The 19,855-nt window shown below is 37.1% G+C and overlaps 1 protein-coding gene across 1 annotated transcript in view; it reads right to left on the bottom strand.

The window, feature by feature from the left end:
* The window catches only part of SOS2 (SOS Ras/Rho guanine nucleotide exchange factor 2), a 136,562-nt gene that overhangs the window by 3,997 nt on the left and 112,710 nt on the right, over nucleotides 1–19,855 (bottom strand). The window contains exons 17-21 of the mRNA XM_058293450.2: nucleotides 13,432–13,549; nucleotides 12,197–12,369; nucleotides 9,756–9,872; nucleotides 8,313–8,574; nucleotides 7,754–7,795 (exon numbers count right to left, since the gene is read on the bottom strand). Of these exons, the coding sequence (XP_058149433.1) occupies nucleotides 7,754–7,795; nucleotides 8,313–8,574; nucleotides 9,756–9,872; nucleotides 12,197–12,369; nucleotides 13,432–13,549 (712 nt within the window). The remainder of the gene's footprint in view (nucleotides 1–7,753; nucleotides 7,796–8,312; nucleotides 8,575–9,755; nucleotides 9,873–12,196; nucleotides 12,370–13,431; nucleotides 13,550–19,855) is intronic.

Below are 19,855 nucleotides of genomic sequence, written 5' to 3'. Positions count from 1 at the left end.
GTACCATGTACTTCAGAAAAAGCTGACCTTATCCTCTAGCTCTTGGGATGGACCCTGATTAGTCCAGTTCAATCAAAGAAATCGCATTCTTTTGGCCACAGCAAGCAGTTTATCCATAAGCATATGTCTAGTAAAGAAATTTGCTAGGGCTATGGGAAAGGAAGTTTCTTGACTTTTTGGAAAAGTGGTCTGTCAGTCTGTCTCTGTACCTTTCTCTTTCTTACCTGACTGAACAAGGAAGCATATAACCTTTATCTCTCCTGTCAACAATCTTATGACCTTGAGGGAAAACAGTTTTAGATAAAGCCAATAACTGGACAAAACAATGGAGAGTCAAAAAGAACCTTGGTCTTTAATAACATTGAGTCATTAAATCAACCAATCTAAGTCCACCTTCATCTGGACTTCCAATTATGTGAGTCAGGATGCTTTCTTATTGTTAGAGTCAGTCTTAGTTGGGTCTTCTCTTCTTTACAGAGGCACAAGCATTCATGGAAGCAGACTTTATGCAAATCATAGTGGAATAGGTGTGAGAGTATTTGAATCTGGGTCTGACTCTAGCATCAGACCACAATGACTTCTATACTTCTCCATAGGAGGTACTAAATAACCCTTGCAGAAGTATGAATGTTTTATTTCCTATCAAGAACATTTCCCTGAAAGAAAAGTTTTCATAAACATTTAAATAGTGACATATTACCAGTGTTTCAAACCAGTGAATGTTGTATAATTTACTGAATCAGTTACTTCCATTTTTTTGCCTTTCATTCATTTAACAAATATTTATCAAGCACCTGAAATAATGTCAGGCACTGTTCTAGGCACCATGGATACGGTAGTGAACAAAAACTGGCAAAAAATTTATGTCTTCATGGAACTTAAATTTTAGAGAAAATAAACAAGTAAAAATATAATAGCAATAAATTGAAAGAAGAAATATTAGAGAAAGGGGATAGGAAGAGATGGGAGGGGGGCAATCTTAAATAGGGTGATTAGGGAAGGTCTCACTAAGGTACCACAGAGCAAAAGCCTGAAAGAGGTAAGGAAGCAGGCCATGAGGCTATCTGGGTGAAGAGTACACTAAGCAGAGCGCATGGCAAGAGCAGAGGTTCTTGCTTGGAAATGTGCCCATTGTGTTCAAGGATCAACTAAGAGGGAGAGCAGCTGGAGCAGAGTGAGTGTGGTGAGAGGCTAGTAGGTGATGAGGTCTGAGAGTTAGAGAGAGCCAAACTGCACAGGGCAGTGTGGGCCCTTTGAAAGAACTGTGGTTTTTACTCTGATGAAATTGGAAAGCCATGGAAAGGCTTTAAGCACAGGTGAAAAATATGGTCTGACTTACTTCTAAAAGGATCATTCTGGCTGATGTGTTGAAAACAATGAACTAGGGATGTTATTGTAATAAATCAGGTAAGAGATTATGGTGGTTTAGACCAACGTGGCAGCAGTAGTGATGGTGAGAAATAGTTGGAGTTTGGATGTATTTTGAGGGTAGAATAAATAAGGTTTGTTGATGGATCACATTTGGGGTATGAGGAAAAGATTGAAGTCAAAGATGACCTCTAATATTTTTGGCCTGAGCAACTGCCCTAATGCAGCTAGTACTGAGATGGGGAAATTGAGGGAGGAATAAATTTGGAGAATGAAAAGCAGCTCAATTCTGGAAAGGCTAAGTTTGAGATTCATACTAGATACTCCATGGAGATGTAGAATGCTCATGAATACACGAGTCTAAAGGTCAGGAAAGCTAGTTCTGACTAGAGATATAAATTTAGAAATTATCATCAGATAGATGATGAGACTGAATGAAACAACCAAACAAATGGGGTGAAAAAACAAAGGTGCAGGGACTGAGTCCTAGGACTTTCGAAGGTTGGGAAGATCAAGATAGACCAGAAATGAGCTTCAAGTGAAGTACATGAAAAAACAGTAGGGTAGGATGAAAAATACAATCATTGTGCATGTGACTTTTTCCAAAAAATTTTTTGGTATTTTGTATAAAAGAAGACAGAGATTGTCTTTCTTGTTTGACACAGGATCCCTGGTGCTTAGCAGAGTAGCTGGTACAAGAGAAGTACTCAATTTTTTGTTGAATATTTGAATAAGATTAAGAAGGGTATGAACACTTTTATGGCTTGATTTGTTATTTTCAGATTGCTTTCAAAAAAGGTGAAATTAATATATCAATTTAAATGGGATAAATAATATATGAGGGTAGTTTTTAACATATCTTAATTGCATTTAAAAATGATAACTAAGAAGACTTAAAATGGTAACTTATTATTGCTAAACTAAAATTTCTCAGATTTCTGGTGATGATGACCAGTTCCAATGTTTCTTTACAAGATGTATTTCCTTTCATGTGAACTGTCTATTCATGACCATAATTGATGGAGTCATGCAGTTTTTCTCACTTATCTATGAGCACTTTTCATATTTAAAATTCCTATAAATATTTTATTTCTTTCTTTGGGGGTTGTTTTAGGATACAGGCATACTTTGTTTTATTGTACTTCAGTTTACTTTGCTTTGCAGATAATGCATTTTTTACAAATTGATCAGCTAATAGCCGTCGACATCAAGGCAAGACCTTCTACCAGCAAAAAGATCATGACTCACTGAGGGCTCAGATGATGAGCATTTTTTAGCAATGAACTATTTTTTAATTAAGGTATGGTGGTTTTTTTTAGACATGATCCTACTGCATACCTAATAGACTTCTATATAGTATAAACATAATTTGTGTATGTGTTGGGAAACAAAAAATTGGTGTGACTCACTTTATTATTTCCTTTATTGTGGTTGTCTGGAACTAAACTGGCAATATCTCTAAGTTATGCCTGCATTCAGAATTTTATGACATTTTTATCAACAGTTTTCATTAAGTTTCTTATCATATAGAAAGTGTACTTTACTATCATTCAAAATAATGTCTAGAACTGCTGGTTCTAACATGGAATAGTAAAAAGCTGTACACCACAAACAAGGAATATGAGGAACAAACACAAACTTCAGTGAAGCAGAAACATTTGAATCTTGAGACTATAAAGCATGAAGGCAGGCTCTAATACATATGCAGGAAACAAATGGAAAAGATGAAACCTAAATGACTGCAGAAAGTGATACTGACAAGAAGCAACAAATATGCTCCACAGTACCAAAGGAGGGCTCAGGAGTTACAGGTACTCAGTACAGTGGAAGGCAAGGGCAGGACAAAAGAGGAATTGGTTAAGTCTACATAAGGAGCAATTAGAACCCCCAAGTCTCTATCCTCACTTAGCAAAGCCAGCAACAGCCAGGCAACAACTACCTCATTCCCACCCTTGCACAAGACTGCATGTTTTATTCTCTGTAGAATCTGAAGTCCAGAGTTGGGGACACCAGTAAGATGCTGAGCTGAAAACAGATATTCATACTAAATGTTGTGACCTGCAGGCAGGATATTCAAAGATTCTTCTTTGGAGAAACTAAATAATCCTAAAGAAAAGGCCTATAGATATCGACATTTGGGGATTCCCTCATTAAAAAAATCCCACCACTACATAATTCTACAGTGAAACCCATAAGTCAACTTGCTCTGCCCATGGATACAGGACTTTCCATCAGATTTATATTGTTTTACTCTAAAATAAGAACAGAAAACTAAGGACACCAGACAAGAAATAAAAGCTTCAATATGAAAGACAAGATCTACAACTCATAGAAAAAAATAACTTAAAGAGGCTACACCAGAAACAAAACAATAAAATTTCAAAAATCCTACAATTAATATCCTGAGAGAGATAAAATAGTGCATCCATTACTGGAATAGAAAACAATAAAAAAGAAATAATCAGAGTGCACTAGAAAGAATTCTTGGAAATTCAAAATCTGTCAATGATAGATAGGGAAAACAAGCGAACTGGAAGATAAAGTAAGGAAATCTCCAAGAAAACAGGACAAGAAAATAAAGAGACAATAATAAAAGACAAGAAAAATAGATCAATCTAAGAAGTACAAAATAAGGAAAAGGAGTTCCAAAAAGGGAGAGAAAATGGCGGGGAAGAAATTATTAACAAAACAATACGAGAGATTTTCCAGAAATCAAAGACATAACTTCAAGCTTAAAGGGCTCATTAATTAGACAGCAAAATGAAATTTAAAAAAGAGCCACATCAAAGATGATTATCGTGAATTCATAGATCATTAGGAATAAAGAGAAGAGCCTAAGTTTTCAGAACATAATGTGGCAGAGACTGCTAACTGTCCCCCAATACCACCTTTCCCTTTCTTTTTTTTTTTTAGATTTATTTATTCATTTTTCTCCCCTTCCCACCCCCACCTCAGTTGTCTGTTCCCTGTGTCTATTTGCTGCATGTTCTTCCCTGTCCACTTCTGTTGTTGTCAGTGGCACGGAAATCTGCGTTTCCTTTGTTGCATCATCCTGTTGCGTCAGCTCTCCGTGTATGCGGTGCCACTCCTGGGCAGGCTGAACTTTCCTTCACGCGGGGTGGCTCTCCCTACGGATGCTCTCCCTGCGCGTGGGGCTCCCCCACGTGGGGACACCCCTGCGTGGCAGGGCACTCCTTGCGTGCATCAGCACTGCGCACGGGCCAGCTGCACACGGGTCAAGGAGGCCTGGGGTTTGAACTGCGGACCTCCCATGTGGTAGACAGACGCCCCAACCACTGGGCCAAGGCTGCTTCCCCTTTCTTCTTTTTAATAACAAGGCCTATGAATTTTAGCAAGGCAAATGGCTACCTAATTAGCGACATTATTTCTTGGTCTCCTTTGCAGCTAGGTATGTCCACGTGATTAAGTATGCCCAAGAGAATGAGAGTAGGAGTAATGTGTACAACTCCCAGATCATGTATTCATAATAAAGCTCCTTGCCTTCCACTTTCCTACGAGCTGGAAAATGATGACAATTGCAGCAGTTGCTCAAGACCCAAAGATGGAAGCCACATGTTGAGAATTCTGAATTGCCCTGCTAGCTTTTTTTTTTTTTTTTAAGATTTATTATTTTTTGTTTCTCTCCCCTTCCCTCCCACCCCGCCCCAGTTGTCTGTTCTCTGTGTCCATTTGCTGCGTGTTCTTTTGTCCATTTCTGTTGTCAGCAGCATGGGAATGTGTCTCTTTTAGTTGAGTGTCATCTTGCTCCGTCAATTCTCCATGTGGGTGGCGCCATTCCTGGGCAGGCTGCACTTTCTTTTGCGCTGGGCGGCTCTCCTTACGGGGCATACTCCTTGAGTGTGGGGCTCCCCTACATGGGGGACATCCATGCATGGCATGGCATGGCACTCCTTGCGTGTATCAGCACTGCGCATGGGCCAACTCCACACGGGTCAAGGAGGCCTGGGGTTTGAACCGCGGACCTCCCATGTGGTAGACGGACACCCTATCCACTGGGCCAAGTCCGCTTCCCCCTGCTAGCTTGATAACCTTGTAGAGCATGTTGCCTACCCATTCTGGCTGTTGTGAGAAATACTTCTATTTCATTTAAGCCACTGCAATTTTGGGAACCTCTGTTACAGTGTATAAACTCTAGCTTAAAAAAAAGAATCAAGAATGTAAGGTCATTGAGAGAAGGACTTTTTCTACTTTGTTCACTGTCACAACTTTGGCACCTAGAATAGTGCCTGCACATTTCAGGGATTGAGAATCATTCACTGAATGAATTAATGGTATTGGACTTCTCAATGCCAACTACGAATGCTAGAAGATAGTAGAGAAATGTCTTCAAGCTTCTGAATAAGGGAGCCAATGTGGCTCAGTGGTTAAGTATCAGCTTCCCACACATGAGGTCCCAGGTTCAATCCCTGGTCCTGTACCTCAAAAAAAAGAAAAAAAAAAAACCAAGATTCTGAATAAAATGATTTTTAAATTCTATACCCAACCAAACTATTAACTATTAAAGGTATAAATACATTTTCAGGAATGCAAGAACTCATAAACTTTATGTCCTATAAATCCTTTCTCAGGTAGCTGCTGGAAGATGTGCCCTACCAGAAAGAGAGGAAGCAAATCAAGAAAAATCAAAAGAAAACAAGGATCCAATACAGGAGAAAGGTGAAGGGAATTCCTAGGATGGCAAACAAGAAAGTTCCAGAATGACAGTTGGGCCAGAAGCCTAGAAAGCAACCAGTTCAAACCGGAGCAGGAAGACAAAAAGGCAACAGGAAGTAAGTTTCCAGGTTAAAGGAAACAAAACATTTATTTGACTTTATGGAAAATTTTGCCATGGAAAAACTGAACAATGGGTGTCAAAAAAAACTGAACAAACAAAAAACCCTAAGCATTAACAAGGCAATCATTAACTACAGGAAACAGAGTTGTACAAGAAAGGAAGTATAATCATACTGCCTACTACTTGCCTTAGTAGTGAATAATATTTACTCCAAAAGTGATAAGTATATTAAGCAGGGTAGGGATGAAATCCTTGCCTACCAAAATAGGCAATCAGTAAACATTGTGTAAAATTAATGAATCAAGAAAGAACAGTATATTGGGAAACGGACTTTGGCCCAGTGGTTAGGGCGTCCGTCTACCATATGGGAGGTCCGCGGTTCAAACCCCGGACCTCCTTGACCCGTGTGGAGCTGGCCATGCGCAGTGCTGATGCGCGCAAGGAGTGCCGTGCCACGCAAGGGTGTCCCCCGCGTGGGGGAGCCCCACGCGCAAGGAGTGCGCCCGTGAGGAAAGCCGCCCAGCGTGAAAAGAAAGAGCAGCCTGCCCAGGAATGGCGCCGCCCACACTTCCCGTGCCACTGACGACAACAGAAGCGGACAAAGAAACAAGATGCAGCAAATAGACACCAAGAACAGACAACCAGGGGAGGGGGGGAATTAAATAAATAAATAAATCTTTAAAAAAAAAAAAAAAGAAAAAAAAAAGAAAGAACAGTATAAACATATAATTTAGAAATGTGGACTTATCATTTAAGAACAAGACATGGAGTAGAGAGAGATAGGTTAGGGACTGCTGTTAACTTCATTTTAAATGCTTCAGCACTACATTCCTTTTAAACTCTATGCATACAACACTCTGATTAAAAAACAAAGTCTAGAATTAAACATTTAAAGGACAAAATTTAACGTTTTTATTAGGCAGGGACTCCCTTGCTACTATTAAATACATTTTACTATGCTAGAAGCAGCGTCCCTCTAGATAGGGAGAAATATTCCTGAAGTTCCTATGTACCCTTTTGGGTTATTCTGGGTTGTTTGTTTCAAACAAAGACCACAGAGAGAAAGTTCAAAGCATTTATGTTATATGTTATGATTAAAGTTAAATGGTAGAATAGTGCTCTACTTAAATATTGCCTTAATTTAAATAAGATGATATGAAGAATTAAGTGATTGAGGGCTAGCCTGGGAAATGATAGGTATTTAGTATATTATTCCTCTGGCAAAATGAATTGGAAGGGGTGGGGAAGAGGAGAGGCAACATGAAATCCTGCTTACTCTCTGCCAAGCAATGTTATAAGTGACCTACAAAATTATCTTATTTGATTGTTAACAAATTTAGGATATTAAGTAATTTGTTCAAGGTTACACAGCCCCTACCTAGATAACAAGTTGTAAAATGATGAAAATCGGCAATAGAAAAGCTTAAATGGTATAAACTTGTAAGCGAATAGTTCAATTTATTTATACAAATTTCTTTCATATATTCTTTAAAGGTTCTTAAAACACAAAATAATAAAATAAAAATTTAAATCAAACTGATTATTATCTTTACAATTATTTCATTAGGATCAACTCAATTTCTTACTTACTTGACTGTGGCAAGAGGACTGGAGCAAAGATGCTATTGCTGCCTATTGGAATGAGAAAAATTAATTTGAAAAGGAAAGTAATATGTGTGGTTTTTTTTTTAATGTTTTCATAAAGTAACACATGTAATACACACGACACAGAATTTTATCATCCTATGCCATGTTAATAATAATAATTTTAAAAATGAACCCATTGCTCTTTGTACCTGGAATAGTCTTCCTTTCTTAGTATAAGGAGTTCCCTCTTTCTTACAGTCTCTTTTTAATTTCCCTCCTGGAATCTGCTTGTTTACTTATTCATTTGTCTACTGATCTCTTTAAAGAGGTTATACCCAAAAGGTACTAAATAAGTATTTGTTGAATGGGTAAATTAGAAAATAATACGCATAAACTACATACAAATGATGCTTTATTCCCTTGTATTAATCACTATTTTCATATTTAGATACCAGCTTTCACACTAATACAGTTTGCAAAGGATTCTTTATTTCCTTAATTAAAAAGGTGAAAAGTATCCTAACACAAGATTTCTGTTTTACTAGAGTTTACAAGTACTTACCGCAGGAACTGTTGAGATCTACATCTAAAAACACACTAACATCTGAAGAAGCAGATACTGGTGGAGTTGATGGTGTATTTGGAGAGGTTGGTGCTGACACTGTTGATTCAAGCTCAGTTTCAGCAATCCGACTAAAGCTTATTTTACATGGTTCTCTTTCTAATGGTGTTGGATGACCTCGTAAAGTGCCTGAGGTAGAGCCATGTCGGCTTGTATTTGGCCTTATTCCAGGAGATTTTAAGGAGAAAGTTGATTTCCTAGGCTAGGAAAAGCAAGTCAAATATTTGTATGTACTTTCTTTTTATGAGTTAGAGCTACCTTACTAATTCTTAAGGATATAATACAAGAGAATACAATAAAATCCTAATTCACAAGGATATTGTGTAACAGTCCACTTTTTATTTGATTGGTTTAAGTTTACGATGTACTTGAATATTAGTAAACTTCTTTTTCACAATGCAGAAATAAAATTCTTGGAAACTGTGTTAAAACAACTTTAAGATGCCCCTAAAACACTTAAACATAAACTTTCCTTCAAATTATCTATATGAATTTTACAAGTATTTATTAGGGACATAATATATACAACCTATTAACCTTGGTGCTTCAGGGAAAAAAGGAGCCTCTTGCCTTGTAATAAATGACCGACCTCTATAACAATGCTTTAAAATCTTTGGAGAAAATGGCAATCATTGCCTCCCTCCCCACTTTTTAAAATTAATTAATATTTATAAAACTAGAGCAGTGGTAACCTAATAGAAAAAAAAAGTAGATCTCAGATTCAAAACACCTGAGTTAAAATCTCAACCATGCTAAATTTATATCAAACCATTATTGTTAAGATAACTTGAAACTACCTAGCTCTCTGCTTGGCTCAAAATAGGTTTTTTAAATGCTTTTACTTCCTTCCATACATTGCTTCACTTTTAGCTACTTAGAGCTGGTCTTCCACTACTTCTTTTGCCACTGCAAACCCCAGGCATAAGAACTGAAGCAGCAAATTCTTGTGAAGAGGTGGGCCAGTATCAATCATGGATCACAGTGCCCTAATGGTAGTTCTGGTAGTCAGAAGAACCATGGTACATCTCCTTCTTCCTGCCCAGGCCTTTCTTTCTTTTATTCCATCCAGCCATCTGTCATCTGTAATTTTAAGTTCTCACCTTCTCTCTCATAGCTTTTATTGTAATACTAGAAAGGATAAACCAGCTTTTATCAAAAGGCTAACCATTTCCCCCAGAGTATATGTAATTTTAGAGAGAGTACATTATTGTAAAACAAAACACAGAAGACAGTTATTTGATTAAATTTTGTTTTAAGGGAACAGGTGGCTAAACACTGACTATAATATTATTTTTAAAAACAAAACAATTTAAAAAATTTAAAGGCATATTCTTATACCCTAAGACTGAATAACTAGCTATAGGACCCAAGTAATGAACTTACAAATCGAGGTGGCTGTTTGCAGTTTCGGGGTTCAATTTCTAGTGACTTGTTGAACAAATAATCTGTAAACTCTTTTTCAGATGTACTTCCCATGGGGTTAAGGTTTTCAAAGAACCTCTGGAATTAAACAAATACCCACAAGTATGTATTTTAGATCTTATGAAAACATTATTTCATTAGTTTAGTATGAAAAAAATCATCAAATTAAGAGATCAGAATGTCTGAAAGAATCACAAGGATTGCTGATTCCAATCTCCCTACATTCGAATGAGACTGTATAATTTCTATGAAAGTTATATATTCTAGACTATTAAATTGTGTATTCTAATTCTAGCTCTATTCTAAGATGCAGACTTTAATTTTATTACCATCTTAATGGTTAAGTAGTTAGTATCGTGTATCCCGTGGTTAACAATGTTATTTCTGCTCATTGTAGCAACAACAAATGAACACCACCAGATTAAGCTATCTAATGTAATTAAAACAGAATTATAAACCACAATGAAACTCTGATATGCAGAAAAATTAGAGATAAATTAAGTTCTATTTAAAAAGTAATTTCAAGAACAATTATGGGGAAATGGATGTGGCTCAACCAATTGGGCTCCCATCTACCATATAGGAGGTCCAGGGTTCAATGTCCAGGGCCTCCTGGTGAGGGCAAGCTGGCCCACATGGCGAGCTGGCCCACTCAGAGTGCCGGCCCATGCTGACAGCTGGCACAACAGGATGATGCAACAAGAGACACAGAGGAGAGAAAATAAGAAGACGTAGCAGAACAGGGAGTTGAAGTGGCGAGTGATTGCCTCTCCCCCACTCCGGAAGGTTCCAGGATCGGTTCCCGGAGACACCTAATGAGAATACAAGCAGACACAGAAGAACATACACCAAATGGGCACAGAGAATAGACAACAGGGGAAATGGGGGAGGGGGGAGAAATAAATTAAATAAATCTTAAAAAAAAAAAGAATTATGAACCAACTTACCTATGTTAACCCCTACTGTTTTTATCAAAAAAGTATTTTCGAAGCTTAAATTTAAGGTTTTAAGCAGAAAATGTAGATGTTTGAGCAAAGTGCATAGAAAGGAAAAGTAATCTCACTACCCAGGGATCTCACTGCTAGCCTTTTTTACTGCAGTGTATGTGTGCATGAATACATGGATTTATACATATATTGCTTTTTTCCCAAAACTAGGATTACAACATAGTTATCATTTTAACTATTTCCGATCTATATTCAATGAATTTTTCCATGTGATTTACATATATATTGATTTCCAGAATTTATTTAATCAATTCTCATATAGGTAAATGTCTATATATGTGGTTTCTAATTCTTTGCTATTATAAAAATAATTTTAAAATCTATGTTCATAAGTTTTTCTATACATTTCTGGTGATTTCCTTAGAAGCAAATTACTGGACTTAGCCTTATATAATTTTGAAGTGGTTTAGAAACATATATAAAAATAGGCACCAGGTTTTACCTTTACCACCAAGCAAAATGAAATTTAGAAATTCTGGTAGAAAAGTCATGCCATTTTTCAGGTACTGTGAATTTCAAGAAAACTGTATCATTCCTCTAACAATATTGAAATGATTTCTTCTTATATTCTGGTTAACCAAATTAAATCATATGAACCAACAGTAATTTAAAGGCTTTTAACAAACATACTGCCATAATATACTCTGATTTAGAAAGTATCTCACAATATTAGGGTATAACAGAATCAATATTATGAACTATTGCTCAAAATAGAACATTCTCATAGAATGTCAGAAAACTCATCTTTTGCTGTTCTTATTACTACCCTTTCTACCATTCCTCTATTAAATCAGTGTTTTTATGAAGAGATTATTTAATAATATATTGGCATATATAAAATATCTAAAATGGCTATTAATCAATGATAGTATTAGTGGTGGATTTTCATTTTACTGCACAGACATCAGAAGACTATTTCTATTCTATTTTTTCCTTTTTTTAGGAGCTGAGCCAAAGAACTCAAATATGGAAAGCTGGCACTCAACTGAGCCACAGTGGCTCCCCTGAACTGGTTTTTTTGTTTGTTTGTTTGTTTGTTAGGAGGCACCAGAAACTGAACCCAGGACCTTCCATGTGGGAAGCAGGAGCTCAACTGCTTGAGCCACATTGGCTTCGCATTCCATTCCATTTTATCATTCACTTTGTGGAAGTGGGAAGTGTGATTTGAACTAGCTGCACAAAGAAGCAACACTTTCAAGAGAAAACACCTGATAATATTAATCACTGCAGATTGTTAGTGCAGAATAACTAGTATTTAACACTACCTACTAAGTAATTATAAACTCATTATATCATTCTCATAGAAAATAAACAGCATATGTGCTATAATATTTCTTAGAGATCACAAAGGGTTTAACATGTTCTCTTTTAAAGATAAGCAAAGAAAAAAGTTACCCTTATATCTGGTTCTATCCGTAGACAGTAAGGCTGATTCTGATACTGCTGAATTTCTCCAGTAATTTCAGCTACTTTCCTCCTCTTGCTGAAGTTGATTAAATCTTTCCCTTTCTTTCTCAAAAAGTCATTATTTCCTTCTTCAGTCTTCAGAATATTTGTTAAATATATTCCTAGTAAGAAAAGTATTTACAGGAAAGTATTTAAAAACTGGTTATTTAATCAAACATTTGGGGAAACAATTTATTCTATAATCCATCAATTCTACACCTAAAATATTAAGTCTCTAGAAATTAAAAATTTTTAAATTAGGGGTTGGTTAGAAAAGCTTAATTTGAGGTTCTTCAACTAATATCCTGTAATAAAAAGAAGGAACCATTCACAAAGTCTAAATTCTAGGTGTTAAATCTATTCTAACCAAACATTTCAATATTTGATTATAAATATTGAATGCCAATAATCTTAAGTGATAACTGATCAATAAATTAATATTTAATCCAATTTTGGATAAGATTAGAAACAAAGCCTCTTTTCCCCAAACCTGTAATTTAAATAGAAAAATAATTATTCCCCACTCTTTCTTAAGACTGTTTTTAGTTCTTTTTTTCATGCATAAATACTAATTCATTTAAATCAGTAGTTCTCATTTGCCCCCCAAGAGATATGTGGTAATGTCTGAAAACATTTTAGTTGTCATAACTGGGGGACTAGCATCTAGCAGATAGATGCTGCTAAACATCCTACAATGCACAGGACAGCCCCTCACACAACAAAGAATTATTTGGCCCAAGATATCAATAGTGATAAGGTTGAGAAACCCTGATTTAAATCATTCGGTTTCAATAGTATTTAAGAAAAGTTCACTTTATAAACACTCTGCTGAATATACTACATAATGTTTTAATTCTGAATTTAAAAATCATTTAAAAGCCTTTAGTAAATTATAGAGAAAAGAAACTATTATAAATGCGACATAAATGTAACAAAAATAATAGTTAACACTTCCTGATAACTTTGTACTAGGTAGTATAGATAAAATATTTTTAATCCTTGTGACAACCTATGAGGTAATTATCAATCTTCATTTTATAGATAAGGAAATTGAGATTTTAAGTATCAGTTACTAAAAGTGGATGAGTTCAGATATGAAATCAGAATATTCTGCCTCTTAAGATGAAACTTTTGGCTACAAAACACTCTTCCTCAAAATATAATATCTATATTTAGTAACTTACCAAAAAAAGGCACACAAGGTGGATTGATTGACTTTAGTTTTAGTAGGTATTTTTTAAAGTGATCTTGACTTAATTCCACAGCTTCATCTAAAATTCTCCGTTTTCTTTCCTGCAATGACTTTAAAATATAAAAATTGAGTATAATTTTTTAAATAATCCAGTCATACTTTATGGATTTAGAGCTTTGAATATCATAAAAATTTGCAAATATTTGAGACACTATTATTTTTATTAAGAGATAGTGGTCTTTCATGCACTTGCACACGAAATGACTTCAATCTTTTCTATAAATATAAAAATAAAACTTAAACCTTTGTTTTTTCTAATTAGAGGATTAAACAACAAAGAATTTCCCCTGGACCTCATTAGTTATAATTCTGATTAGTCATGGTTTCAAGTTATTGGTAATAGCTGTAAGAGAGGTGAATATAATCCCTCAGCATTTAAATATTTTCCGAGTGAAAGGTCTTCTGGGATGGAGAGTATGGTTTTGGGGTAAGGAGCAAAGTCTATGAGAAGGAAAGAACACTCGAACAAAAATTTAGTAAACCATTAAAGCAGAGTAATTTCTTTTTATATTTCATTATATATACTGTTATTTGGTATTTACATAATATTTGTGAAAATTGATTATTTTTAACCTGTTAAAAGGTAAACACATGCAAAATCCAAAGCAAACATTATACTTAAGTGGAGAACCACTGAAAGAATTTCCTTCACATTAAGAATAGAACCAAGGTGACTATATCTTAACTTTAATTCAATATTGTGGTCCTAGTTTGCATAGACAAGAAAAAGAAATAAAGGATTAAGGGCTGAAAAGCAAAAACCATCACTATTCACAAAGGATATGATTATCTGTGAAGAAACTCCAGTGAATCTACATATAGGGTGCTAATGAGAGAATATAGCAACACTATATAAAACCAATAAGCAAAAATCAAAAGCATTTCTAGGCATGATCAATAAAGAAAACATAATTTTAAAATATTCTGGGAAGCGAACTTGGCCCAGTGGTTAGGGCGTCCGCCTACCACATGGGAGGTCTGGGGTTCAAACCCCAGGCTTCCTTGACCCGTGTGGAGCTGGCCCATGCACAGTGCTGATGCGTGCAAGGAGTGCCCTGCCACGCAGGAGTGTCCCCCGTGTAGGGGAGCCCCACACACAAGGAGTGGGTCCCATAAGGAGAGCCGCCCAGCACGAAAGAAAGTTCAGCCTGCCCAGGAATGGTACCGCCCACACGGAGAGCTGACACACAAGATGACGCAACAAAAGAAACACAGATTCCCATGCGGCTGACAACACCAGAAGCGGACAAAGAAGAATACGCAGCAAACAGACAGAGAGAACATACAACAGGGGCGGGTAGGGACAGAAGGGGAGAAAAATAAAATAAATAAATCTTTAAAAAAAAACATTCTAATTGTAAATCTAACAAAAGAGATGTAAGATCTCTATCAAGAAAACCATAAAACCTTATCAAACCACAAAGTAAATGGAGAGATAAATCATATTCATGGTAGGGAAGACATTACTGTAAAAATGTCAGTTTTTCACTAAATTTACAGATCTAATTAGATTTATAGGTCTAATGCAAGCCATATAAAAAAGATTCCAAGCTTTTATTTTTAATGAAGCTTAAACTGATTCTAAAATTTATATGGAAGAGCAAAGGGCCAAGAATAAGCAAGACACCCTTGAAAAAGAATAAGATTGGTGGGGACTTGCTATACTAAATTTTATCAAGAATAAGTATAAAGTTATGGTAATTTAGACATGTTGTACTGGCACAGGAATAATAAAATAGATGAACGTGGAAACGTTGACACAGCTGGCACTGCAGATCAATGAGGAAAAGTTGGACTTTTCAATAAATGCATCAGAGCAACTGAGAACTCATATGGAACAAAAAGTAAAATTTGACTACATCCTCATCCTACACTCAAAAGTCATTTCCAGCAGTATTCAGCATTTAATGTGAAAAGAAAAATATTAAGAAAATAGAGAATCTGTTAAACAGGATACCAAAAAGTACTAATCATAAAGGAAAAAACAAGTATTTTTGTTTATCAAAAGGCATCATAAAAAAAGTTGAAAAGGGAAATCGCAATCTGGCAAAAGATATTTACAACACACAAAACTGACAAGAATGAGAATCCAGAATATACAGAGAACTCCCACAAATCAGTAAAAAAAAAAACAGAAGTCCAAAAATTTCCACAAAAATAAATACAAAGAACCAATAAACATTGGAAAAGATGTTTAAACTACTAGAAACCAGGGAAATATAAACCAAAACCATAAGACTAAAAAAATTTAATTGACTGACAACAGCAAATGTCGGTGAGAATGTAGAATACCTGCAACAAAACTTTTATTGAGGAGTTTATTTATTTATTATTTATTTCTGTAAATAGTATGAGAGTTTATAAAATTGTCTCATGTAACCAAGGGGATGCACAACTCCCAATTCCATAAAGCAGGCTGCAAACCAGGGGCTCCAATGAAGGTCCTTGATGAGTTGCTAAGAGACACTTGCTGTCTGAAATAGAGTTGGGAATTCTGTTGAATACTGAAATCACTTGCCCTTTTAAGGCCTCCAACTGAAGGGGTGTCACTCATTGCTGATGGCAAGACAATCTCCTCAGATGATTGCAGATGTAACCAGCTATCTGTGCAATCAACTGATTTAAAGTTCATGAACCTCTTGACATAGAGGTGCAATGGACACAACCAATCCAATGTCCACATAGAAAAGGTGGCATTGGATTGGGAAAAGTGGACATGGTGGCTGATGGGTATGGGGAAAGGCAGGAAGAGATGAGAGGTGGAGGCGTCTTTGGGACATGGAGCTGCCCTGGATGGTGCTTCAGGGGCAATCACCGGACATTGTAAATCCTCACAGGGCCCACTGGATGGAATGGGGGAGAGTATGGGCCATGATGTGGACCATTGACCATGAGGTGCAGAGGTGCCCAAAGATGTACTTACCAAATGCAATGGATGTGTCATGATGATGGGAATGAGTGTTGCTGGGGGGGGGAGAGGTGGGGTGGGGGTGGTGGGGTTGAATGGGACCTCATATATATATATTTTTAATGTAATATTATTACAAAGTCAATAAAAAAAATAAAAATAAAGTTCATGAAAGGCTCTTGTATTACAATTATCCAGTGCTTCCTTGACCAATCAACTGAGCACCATTACCTGGTTGAGTTGACACATTAGCCTAACCATCACAGTCCACCCCTTCTCAACTTGGCAGCCATACACATCACCTTATACCATACTTAGTCTCTAAATAAAACAATACCAGACAGATATATAGATATATATATATTTCCACCTAACAATATTCAAACCATCCTGTGTACAACCAGAAATGCACTAAATCCTTCCAGAATAGGGTGCCAGTCACTTGGATAATAAGTCATTCTTAAACTTGACATCCTTAAATACGACAACATGAAACTATGTCATATGATAAGGGGAATGGTTAGGGAAGAAAACAAAGATACTCATTTTATGTATATATACAAATATACTCACAAGAAAAAAGGAAGAAATATCCATGACTTTTTAGGAGTTTAAACTGGTATAACTACTTGGGAAAACAATTTGTCATTATCTAGTAAAGTTGAAGACATCCATATCCGGTAATTCAGCAATTCTACTTTTAGGTATTTCTAAACATAGATAAATTTGTGCATTTGTCACCACAGTATATGTTAAAAAAAAAAAACCTTCACAGGCATATTGTCAAAAACAGCCCTCAATATTAACCAGCAAGATGGCACCAGAGTAAGGAGCTCCTAGAGTCAGCTCCTGCAACAAGGCGGTTAGTAAACACCCAGAGCTATCTGGAGCTAGCTGAAGCACCTGTTTGGGGCCTCCAGGAGACCAGAAGAGCATGCTGTCACATCTTTGAAGGAATGGAAGGAGGAGACTGCCTATCTGCAGGGAAGATTCATAAGGAGAGCACTCCATGCCACGATGGCTTGCGCCCATCCTCCACTGGAGGCAGAAGCTGCCTCGGGAGCTGTTCCATGGCTGGAATTGAAAGCTCCACTTCCAAAAAATGGGGGAGGAAGAGAAAGTTGGGTACCAACTTCAGCTACTGATGAATAAATTCAGTGGGCTAAAGTATAATCCTGGAAAGAGCTAAAGTTTGAGCCTCTCCAAGTCAGAAAGAGGCCAGTAGCCACAATCTTTAACTCTGTGCCTGGCATGAGGGGGAATGGGGCTGATTGAATCAGCTTCTTTCCATCCAGATCAGATTGCAGGTCTAGCTTAGGCACCACTCCCACCTCTGGGAGGGAGGAAGCTGGGAGGACCTCTGCCAGCCTCTCCAGGAAATTGCTGGCCAAGCTGCAGAGGCTGGTGATTGTCCTACTTTGGCAGCACAAGCTGCCCCAGGAGCTATTCTGTAGCTGGAATTGAAAGCTCAAGTTCCCAAAAATGGGAGGAGGATTCGGTTGGCCTGATTTCGGCTACAGATTAGTAGACTCGTCTGGCTAAGGTATAACCCTAGGAATAGCTAGGGTGTGAATCTGTCCAAGTTGGAAAGAGGCCAGTAGCTGCCATTTTGACTCTACCCCCAAAATCAGAGTGATGATAGGAACCGGTTTCTTTCACCCAGATTGGCCTGCAGCCCTAGCCTAGGCTTCAGCCCCACCTTTAGCAGGGAGGAGGCTGGTGGACCCTGCACCAGCCTATCCAGATAACTGCAGGTACTTTTGGCCGGTACAGACTGAATAATTGGAAATCTATCGGGGCAACTGCAGTCATCTTAGACCCACACACTACAGAGATTGCTGCCCACACCTGCAGCTCCATCCCTGCCTCACCCAGACAGGGGAGAAAGGGGTGTGAAGCCTTATCAGTCTCTCCGGGCAACTACAGTCTAGGCCTGCACAACTTGGATTATTCCATACAGTTATGACTCTGTCCCTACCCCTGGCAAAGGAGAAAATTTGGAGAAGCTTCACCGGTACCTGGGGCAATGAGGGCAGCGTGAGCCTCCACAGCTTATAGCACCCACTACATCCTTGGCTCCTACTGCACAACCAGCAAGGGAGAAAAGGCAGGAAGCCCTAAACTAAAGAGAAAAACTTCACCCAGAATAAATACTCTAGTAAACCAGATGCCAAGACACCAACAAAAAATTACAATCCACATCAAGAAACAGGAAGATATGGTCCAGTTAAAGGAACAAGGTAAGCCTCCAGATGACATAAAGGAGTTGAGACAACTAATCACAGATATTCAAACAAATCTCCTTAATAAATTCAATGAGATGGCTAAAGAGATTAAGGATATTAAGAAGACACTTGAGCACAAAGAAGAATTTGAAGAGATACATAGAAAAAAGCAGATCTTATGGGAATGAAAGGCACAATAAATGAAATTTTAAAAACACTGGAATCATAATAGCAGATTTGAGAAGGCAGAAGAAAGGATTGGTGAGCTTGAAGAAATGACCTCTGAAAGTGAACACACAAAAGAACAGATGAAGAAAAGAATGGAAAAAATTGAACAAGGTCTCAGGGAACTTAAAGACAGCAAAAGACATGCAAACATATGTGTCATAGGTATCCCAGAAGGAGAAGAGAAGGGAAAAGGGGCAGAAGGAATATTTGAAGAAATAATGGTAGAAAATTTCCCAACCCTATTGAAAGACATCGATATCCATGTCCAAGAAGCACAACATACTCCCATCCAAAAAAATCTGACTAGAACTCTGAGACACATATTAAGCAGAATATCAAATGCCAAAGACAAAGCGAGAATTCTGAGATCAGCAAGAGAAAAGCAATGCATAACATATAAGGGATATCCAATAAGATTAAGTGCTGATTTCTCACCAAAAACCATGGAGGAAAGAAGACAGTGGCATGATATATATTGTGACTAGTAATGGAAGAAATTGTAGCACTGATGTAGAGAAAGTGGCCACGGTAGTTACTAAGGGCAGAGACAGGGAAGAAGAGATGTGATGTGGGGGCATTTTCAGAACTTGGAGTTGTCCTAAATGATAATGCAGGGACAGATGCTGGACATTATATATCCAGCTATAATCCACTGAATGTAGTGGCAGAGAGTGTAAACTACAATGTAAACTATTATCGACGTGGTGCAGCAGTGCTCCAAAATGTATTCACCAAATGCAATTAATGTGCCACAATGATGAGAAAAAAAAAAACAAAGATGCTACAAGAGAAAAACTCCCAGTGAAGAATCTTATATCCGGCAAGACTGTCTTTCAAAAATGAAGGTGAGATTAGAATATTCACAGATAAACAGAAACTGAGAGAATTTCTAAGCAAGAGACCAGATTTTCAGGAAATGCTAAAGGGTGTGCTAGGGCCTGAAAAGAAAAGACAGGAGAGAAAGGCCTAGAAGAGAGTCTAGAAATGAAAATTAT

This window comes from Dasypus novemcinctus, chromosome 3 (genome assembly GCF_030445035.2).
Source record: "Dasypus novemcinctus isolate mDasNov1 chromosome 3, mDasNov1.1.hap2, whole genome shotgun sequence".
NCBI lineage: Eukaryota > Metazoa > Chordata > Mammalia > Cingulata > Dasypodidae > Dasypus > Dasypus novemcinctus.
Note: the sequence above shows the minus strand (reverse complement) of the source record. Positions and strands in the feature narration are given on the sequence as shown.